Source organism: Capra hircus, chromosome 25 (assembly GCF_001704415.2).
Source record: "Capra hircus breed San Clemente chromosome 25, ASM170441v1, whole genome shotgun sequence".
Classification (NCBI taxonomy): domain Eukaryota; kingdom Metazoa; phylum Chordata; class Mammalia; order Artiodactyla; family Bovidae; genus Capra; species Capra hircus.
In genome coordinates, this window is record NC_030832.1 from 33,608,453 (window position 1) to 33,617,211 (window position 8,759).

At 57.1% G+C, this 8,759-nt stretch overlaps 1 protein-coding gene across 2 annotated transcripts; it reads left to right on the forward strand.

Annotated features, from left to right (window-relative positions):
• On the forward strand, positions 207-8,759 carry TRIM50 (tripartite motif containing 50). Of its 2 annotated transcripts, none has more exons than XM_018040552.1 (7): positions 207-393; positions 920-1,397; positions 4,373-4,468; positions 5,251-5,481; positions 5,584-5,606; positions 6,157-6,281; positions 7,916-8,759. In XM_018040552.1, exons 2-7 carry the CDS (start codon positions 999-1,001, stop codon positions 8,503-8,505), a joined length of 1,464 nt encoding a protein of 487 aa, XP_017896041.1. In that variant the 5' UTR covers positions 207-393; positions 920-998; the 3' UTR covers positions 8,506-8,759. The 2 variants fall into 2 exon arrangements, with proteins under 2 accessions (XP_017896041.1, XP_017896042.1); XM_018040553.1 differs by having other exon boundaries at positions 5,587-5,606.

An 8,759-nucleotide genomic window follows, 5' to 3' on the forward strand; every position in this document is an offset into this window, starting at 1 on the left:
TGAGCAGGTACCCGGTCCCTCTGTCTCTGACCCTCCCCCAGGCCGGGCCAAGGTGAGTACCTGAGTTCCGCCGTTATCAGAGCTGGCAGAGCAGAGGCTCCCTCCCTAGTCCCGTGATGTGGCCCAGCCTCCACCTGATTCTCAGCGACCTTGAGGGCACAGGGGTGGAGGGGGGTGTCGTTTCTGGCAAAGGGGAGGAGCAAAGGGGCAGAGACTAGGTAGAACAGGTTTCCGGCCACAATCCCAGGTCTCTGCCCCTGCCGTCCCATCCTGGGGAGAAGAGAAGGCCGAGCAGATTGAGTCACTGTTGCTGGTGTGAGGCCCCTCTGGAGGGCTCGGAGGATCCTGAGAGGCCAGTGCAGGGGTTCTCCCTGGGGCCACTGCTGACTTCTGGTGAGATGCTTTTCAATCCCAATTGGCTTTTACAGGGGAGCAGGGTGGGAGCCCAGGAGACAGCTCCAAGGTCCCAGCTCCTGGACAGTATTGTTCTAAAACAGAACTATGTTTCTGAATGGCCTGGGGGGTGTGTCTTGTAAGCATAGATTTCTGGGGCTCATTGGAGATATGTGATGGCGTGACTCAGGAATTCTGTTGTAACTCTGCTTCCACCAGCTTCTCGCCAGTTTGAGAACTGATCTAGAAACTGGGAAGGACCTTGGCTTGTTTCTGCTGCCCAGTTCTAGGTCAGGACACCCGCTGGGCTGGAGCTTGCATTGTTAATGTCACTTCAGGTGACCCTGCAGGTGGCCCCTTTCACGTTTACCTCCAAATCTGAGTTTAAAGTGTAGGCACCTGGACCTCCAAGTGACTGCTCTTTTCATTTAAGCCCTTTGATTTAAAGATGGGAAAACAGACCCAAGGTCATCGTGGGGCAGGGCTGGAATCGAAGGCTGGCATCCTTAGCAGCCTCTCCTTTCAGGGCCCTTGGGGCTGGGGGCCGAAGGAGTGGAGGGGGCCGGCTCCAGGGAGGCTGCCCTGGGCCCCCGCGGGCGCCGTGGATGGCGTGGCAGGTGAGCGTGCCCGAGCTGGAGGACCGCCTGCAGTGCCCCATGTGCCTGGAGGTCTTCAAGGAGCCCCTGATGCTGCAGTGCGGCCACTCCTACTGCAAAGGCTGCCTGGCGTCCCTGTCGCGCCACCTGGCCGCAGAGCTGCGCTGCCCCGAGTGCCGGCGGGAGGTGGACTACAGCAGCTCCCCACCCAACGTCTCCCTGGCGAAGGTGATCGAAGCCCTGCAGCTCCCAGGGGACCCGGAGCCCCAGCTGTGCGCGCACCACCGGAACCCGCTCAGCCTCTTCTGCGAGAAGGACCAGGAGCTCATCTGCGGCCTCTGCGGCCTGCTGGGCGCCCACCAGCACCACCGGGTTACGCCCGTGCCCACCGTCTATAGCCGCATGAAGGTGGGCAGCGAGGCTGCTGGGGGCAGCAGGCGGGCCGGGGGTGGGGCTGCCCTGGGGGACGGAGAGCGCCCTGCATCTCGAACTACTGCCCTCCACCTCCGGTTTTATTTCCCGTTAGATTCCTGAGCCCTCCAGGGACTTCACCCTGAGGCAGGTGAGGGCAGGGACTTGGTTTCATCCCCTGGGATGTTTCCGCACCTAGAACCGTGCTGGGCAGGTCGTAAATGCCCAAAATGTCTTTGTGGAATCAATGGATTCCTACCCTCATGGACCTTTGCCTCAGAACTCGCAGATGGCTATTTTAAGATGAATAATAATAATGATATCATCTTAAGTTCGTCTGTTTATCTAAGGTTTATGAAGAGTGGGGTTATTGTTGTATTTATAAATGAGGAAACAGGCTCAGAGAACGCATGAGGATCTTAGTCAAGGTCATACAGTTTGTCAGTGGCAGAGCTAGGATTCAAACCAAGGCCAGTTTTTCATTCCCCAGACAACCGATCAAGGAAGGGCAGGAAGGGCTCTTGGAGGTAAATTGTCATAGGGAACCTGGCCTGGAGCTTAGCAGTAGGGACAGGGGGAGTAAGGACCAGGAATGACAAAGTTCAAGAGACGAGGGAAGTGCATCAGTGTGTGTAGGCAGAGGGGCCCCTGGAAGCTGCTCCCGGGATTTCCTGGCCAAGTGCTCTGGGCAGCCTTTCTTTGCCCCTCCGACCCTGGGAGAGGAGGGAAAGGAGCTCTAGCATGTGCCCCGGGTGGCGCTTGTGTCCATGGTACAGCAGTGGGCAAGGAGCTCACTGCGCCAGCCCTCACAGTCTGGGGGTCTGACACCATCCCGAGTGTCAGGTGCTGCTGTTGAGGTCCAATACAGGCAAAGGTGAGCCCAGCTGGAACATGGCTCTTGCATGGTCTTGGGTGATCAGGAAGGCTTCCTGGAGGAAGTGGACTGCCAAGCTGAGACCTGGACCCTCAGGAGGACTTGAAAGGAAGGGGAGGAAAAGCATTCTGAGTATACAAAGAGCATGGGCAGAAGACCGAGGAGCAAACGGCATGGCACATTTGAGGAATCAGACATTATTCCATTCAGCTCAAGGGACAGTGAGGTGGGAGTGAGGGGAGGCAAGCAGGGGCCAGCTCATGAAAAGGCCTGTGTCACATGAGAAGGAATCGGGGGTTCATTCAGACGACCAGTGTCGGAAGTGTTTAAACAGTCGTGATGTGGCCCCGTCTCTCTGCCCGAGTGTAGACTGGAGGGTGAGGCTGGGAATAAGAGATTGGGGGTGACCTACATGCAGGTGGTCTTTGCAGTCCGAGGTGCAGAGAAGACTGACCAGCCGAGTCTGCAGGGTGATGGGGAAGACACTGAGAATGCCCACCAGGGGCTTCGGGGCTTAAGATTTGGGTAGAGAACCCCGAAGGGGACAGAAAGAATCCGCAGAGGACTCGGGGGCGCTGGCTGCATGCGGTCTTCTGGAAACTGGAGGAACAGAGCATTTTGACAAGGTAGAAGTCACTTGTGTGAAATGTCAGCTCAGGATTGAAAAGAACCAGTCAGATTCTGCAGTAAGAGTTGGTTACCTTGGCAAGAGTAGTTGTAGGGGGCTGTGAAAGGCGGAAGCAAAATTGCAGTGCAGTGCAACCGAGTCCAGCTTTACGAGCAGAGGGCTGCCTGGCAGAAAAGGAGACTGCTGGGAGCTTGTCATCTCTGGCTCGGAGCTGGGGGGGCTTGGACCCTAGTTTTTGGATGTAGGCTTTTGTGATTTCAAGACTGTGATGCAACTAAATTCAGTTCCTTTATCAGATCTTTAAAAAAAAATTTTTTTTAACATGGACCATTTTTAAAGTCTTTATTGAATCTGTTACAATATTGCTTCTGTTTTATGTTTTGGTTTTTTGGCCATGAGGCATGTGGGATCTTAGCGCCCAGACCAGAACCCGCACCGCCTGCATTGGAAGGTGCAGTCTTAATCACTGGACAGCCAGGGAGGTCCCCTCAGATCTCTCTCGTGCATTCCCGTTTTCTCCTGTGGATTGAGATCTTGAGATACTTTATTTGTGCAATCTGTTTCCACTCACAGTGGCCCAGTCGATGAGAAAGAACTCGTCCCATCTCTCTTTGCCTTGGGAGGGTTACTATTGCTGTGCCCTTCTCCTATGAGCTCGGCTGTCTTATTATGGAGAGCAAGGACTCTGTTCATCCATCTGCATGCTGGTTTTATTTTTTCTCAGTTCCCTTCCGGAAAGGCTCTTGCAGCCGACTTCTACTTGGGCACGATCTAAGCTGAATACTCTGCACGGTCTATGGGCACAGACCACCTGGGCTCCCGTCAAGTCATGCAGCCAAATGGTGGTCTAGGTGGTTCTGGTGGACCCCTAAAGTTAGGCTGGATGTGGGGCCAGGGCAGCCCAGAGGAAGTGAGTTTATTGCAGCCTGGAGGCCCTAAATCCAGGCTGGGCCCAAGGCTGCCGGAGATGGATTCAGGTCTTCACAGGCAGTGAGGGGTCACCAGGTGTAACCCGGGCCACTGCATACACTGTTGACTTCACTTGGGGCCAGCCTTTTTGTGATTACTCTTGATCAAATGCTCACTAATTCTGGACCTGCTGGTGCCCAGCAGGCTTACCAGGTGGGTACCCTACAGGCAGCATTCTGTGCAAGGAGTGTTGACCTCAGATTGACAGTCGCCCTGCATGGATGTTGTGTGGTAACTTCTGGTGGCTATAACCACGTTTAGCGTCTCTGTCAATGTCACAGAAAGGGATGACGAGGAGACCCTCCTCTGTCTGGGCAGTTGCTGCCGTCAGTTTGCGGTATTCTTGAGTAGTCTTACCTGTTTGGGGGTCGAGGGTATCCAGGCAGCTCCCTGGTTCCACTGGGAGTGCTTGTGTTCATGGGGCTGCCCCCTACCTTGGCCTCAGGGGCTGGGAGAGTGAAGGGGTCGTGGCTCACAGGCCCATGGCCCGTTTGCCTCCAGGAGGAGCTAGCAGCCCTCATCTCCAACCTGAAGCAGGAGCAGAAGAAGGTAGATGAGCAAATTGCCAAACTGGTGAACAACAGGACTCGGATTGTGGTGAGTGCCCCTGCCCTCGGCGACCCCCGCCCAGGGCCAGCCACCTCCCCTTTCCTGCAGAGCCCAGTTCCGATTTGCCCTTTACAGGAACCCACGCCTTCCCTATAAAGCCAGAATTTCAAAGCATTCCAGGCGGGGTGGGAAAAAGCGCACAGGCTCCTGGGGGAATTCACCACAGTCGTCAGGGCTGTCTCCAAGTTGGCTTGTGTCCTCCACGTCCTTGGGACCGAGATAACTCAGAGCCCAAGTCCCGGAGGTAAACAGCTTAACGCGTGGGCATGACTGCCCGGCCCCTGCCACCTGTGTCTGTCTGACCTTGACAGCCTGTTCGATGCCCTCCTGGTACCTTCAAAGCGCAGGCATGGAGAGGCTGCAGCCCTCGGGCTGGCTGCCGTTCCTAAATGAGGGGCCCTTGGGGCTGAGAGGGTGTGGAGCCCCGGCCTTACAGGTAATCATGAAACAGAAGCAGGAGACCAGTGTCCTTGAAAGTCAGCTCAGTGAATCTTCCTCACGCCGGGGAGGGAGACAGCATCACTGCATCTGATGGACGAGGAGTCGCTGCACTGAACTGGGCGCTGGGGGCCCAGCCTCTCCCCTGCCACTGCTGCCCTCCCCCCCGGGGCTGCATCCAGGCGTGAACACCCCGGCAGGAGTCAGCCCTCCGACTCGGGGGTTGAGGACTGAGAACGGTCAGAAGGGCCCAGGAAGGCCTGAGCTGCCAGGATGTGGGGACGCGGAGGTCAGCCTTGGCGCCTGCTTTGACCAGCCTCTCCCTGTCCCAGAACGAGTCCGATGTCTTCAGCTGGGTGATCCGCCGTGAGTTCCAGGAGCTCCACCACCTGGTGGACGAGGAGAAGGCCCGCTGCCTGGAGGGGGTGGAGGGCCACACCCGCGGCCTCGTAGCCTCCCTGGACATGCAGCTGGACCAGGCCCGGGGCGCCCGGGAGCGGCTGGTCCAGGCCGCGGGTGTGCTGGAGCAGTTCGGCAGCGAGAGTCACCACGAGTTCATCCGGGTGAGCGGACGAGGCCCCCGTGTCCCCAAGAGCCTCCCCCTTCCTAAGGGACTTCTGCATGGCCTCCTCGGTGCCCTAACCCGCCTCCCTCTTGTCTTCCAGAAGTACCACACCATGGCCTCCAGGTATTCCCCTTGCACTTCCGGAGCCGTAGGAGTGTCTCCCTGTTTTTTTTTGTTTGTTTCCAATTTCCCTTAGTTTAAGGACAACTGGGTAAGAAGCATTGGCTTAAGTGAATGGCTAGAGGATCTGATTGGCTGAGTTTGGTTTCCACTCTGGCTGGAGCTGGGGGCGGGGTTCCCCTGATTCAGAGGCGAGCTCTTCAAGCAGCTCATCAGAGCCACCTGGAGGACTCTTTAACCATAAATCCCTGGACCCCTGTCATCAGTTCTGAGTCAGCAGATCTAGGGTGGGAGCCAAGAAAACTTGCATTTCTGACAAGGCCCAGGTGATGTGATGCTGCTGGTCCCACACCTGCCCCTGGAGAGCTACTGATGCGGAGTGTTTCCGGGATGGAGGCAGGGCCCCAGAGAGCGGCTGGTGGGGGGACATGATGGGCCTCTCAAGTGCACGGTCTTCTGAGCGGGGATTTGGCTGGATGGGCCTGCACATGGGTGACAAGGCTGGGGTACTTGGGTGAGCAGCTCCGTCATCACTGTGAACCTTTGACTTCAGACCAGAGCTCCAGCAGGCCCGACTCTCGGAAGGTGCCTTCAGCCCCATCTCCTTCAAGCCAGGCCTGCACCAGGCTGACATCAAGCTGACGGTGTGGAAAAGGCTTTTCCGAAAGGTTCTGCCAGGTGAGCACCCCCCCCCACCCCGCCCCACCCCGCCCCACCCCGCCCCGGCTGCCCTGCTGCTGCTAAGACGCTTCGGTCGTGTCCGACTCTGTGCAACCCCATAGACGGCAGCCCACCAGGCTCCCCCGTCCCTGGGATTCTCCAGGCAAGAACACTGGAGTGGGTGGCCATTTCCTTCTCCAATGCAGGAAAGTGAAAAGTGAAAGTGAAGTCGCTCAGTCCTGTCCTGCTGCTCCCCAAACCTTTCACTGTGTGAGGCTGGGGCAGCTGACAGTGAGGGTGCAGGGCTGGGCTTCTGCCAGCAGGGGGTGCTCAAGCTCACCTCCATCTCTAAGTGGTGACTGGGTGAGTGGTGTAATTTGAGACTTGTGTTTCCTATTTATTTATTTATTTAATTTGGCTGTTCTGGGTCTTAGTTGCAGCTTGTGGAATCTTTGAGCTGAAGCCTGTGAGATCTAGTTCTCTGACTGGGGGCGAACCCCTCCCCTCACCCCCTGCATTGGGAGCTCAGAGCCTTAACCACTGGACTGGCAGAGAAGTCCCTGAGCCTCAGTTTCCTCATCTATAGTCCCTGAACCTTAGTTTCTTTTTCTGTAAGGAGCTCACCTTGCTGGGCTGTGTATTCCAAATAGATGTGTGCGATTTGTGTGCTCAGTCATGTCCGACTCTTTGCAACCCCATGGACTGTAACCTGCCAGACTCCTCTGTCCATGGGATTCTCCAGGCAAGAATACTGGAGTGGGGTGCCATTTCTTACTCCAGAGGATCTTCCTGACCCAGGAATCAAACCTAGGTCTCCTGCACTGGCAGGCGAATTCCTTACCACCTTGCCACCTGGGAGGGTGTGTGTAGTTTATGCTTAATAAATGGCAGCTGCTGCTTTGCCAAAAAATAACTCGGACATTTAACTCCTTCATTACTAGCTTATGAGGGAAAACAGTCAGTAGACTGATTTCACCCAGCAAAGACGAAAACAGGATCGCTATAAGAGAAGGAGAAGGGGGACTTCCCTGGTGGTCCAGCGGTTAAGACTGTTCTCCCAATGTAGGAGGCCCGGGTTCAATCCCTGGTCAGGGAACGAGATCTCAGGTGCCACAACACCCAGGGAAGCCAAATAAATATATTTTAAGAAAAGGGAAGAAAGGGGAGAGAAGAAAGACCTGCAGATAATCTCCGAACCATGAACATTGTTTGCACATTTTGGATCGAGACTGGTCAGTGACAGCGCGCACAGAGGTCATGTGGGATAGTGCAGTCCTTGACTGCACTGCTGGCATACCCACGGAAGCCACTGCAGTTGTTAGAATCTCCAGAAGACCTGGGGAGCGGAGCTGAGGCACCCACGTAACAGGCCGTCTCCCAGGTCCTTCCATCGGCACCTCTGCCTTAGGCAGGCCACCCTCACCATGTTCCTGGCTGGAACGCCTGGGCTCACAGTGGCCCATTCTCCACCCTTCAGGCATCACTCGCTGCTTCAGAGAATCGGGGTTGCCTGCTCCGGCCCCACCCTTTCCAGGCCCTGTTGATACAGGGATGAGGGACTTGGTTCTTACAAGAAGCTCAGGGCTTCCCACCGGCCTCCCTTGGGCAGGGCCGGCTGCCTTGAACACACCTCCCCACTCTCTCTCCCCCAGCCCCAGAGTCCCTCAAGCTGGATCCGGCCACGGCCCACCCACTCCTGGAGCTCTCCAAGGGCAACACGGTGGTGCAGTGTGGGCTCCTGGCCCAGCGGCGCGCCAGCCAGCCCGAACGCTTCGATTACAGCACATGTGTCCTGGCCAGCAGGGGCTTCTCCTGCGGCCGCCACTACTGGGAGGTGGTGGTGGGCAGCAAGAGCGACTGGCGCCTGGGGGTCATCAAGGGCACAGCCAGCCGCAAGGGCAAGCTAAGCAAGTCCCCGGAGCACGGCGTGTGGCTCATCGGCCTGAAGGAGGGCCGAGTGTACGAGGCCTTCAGCTGCCCCCGGGTGCCCCTGCCCGTGCCGGGCCACCCCCACCGCATCGGCATCTACCTGCACTATGAGCAGGGGGAGCTCACCTTTTTTGACGCCGACCGCCCCGATGACCTGCGGCCACTCTACTCGTTCCAGGCCGACTTCCAGGGCAAGCTGTACCCCATCCTGGACGTGTGCTGGCACGACAGGGGCAGCAACTCCCTACCCATGGTGCTGCCGCCGCCCGGCGGGCCTGGCCTCCTCTCCCCACTGCAGCCCACCAAGCTGTAGGGCTGCCTTTCCGCTTGGCGTGGGGCTTGAGGGGTCCTGCTGACTCCAGTGAGCGAAGGCGATGACTTCCTCTTTTGGGGAGGTCTTTGCCTGGGTGCCCCTAGAAACATTTATTGTTGGGAGAATAACATAGCCAGGGGCATGTTTATTAACCTCTATCTGGCTATTAACCTGCTTATTAACCAGCAGAGCCAGGCCTTGGGGTCCAAGGGTCAAGCTGGGCTTCTCTTGTTGCACGCAGGCTCAGTCACTTC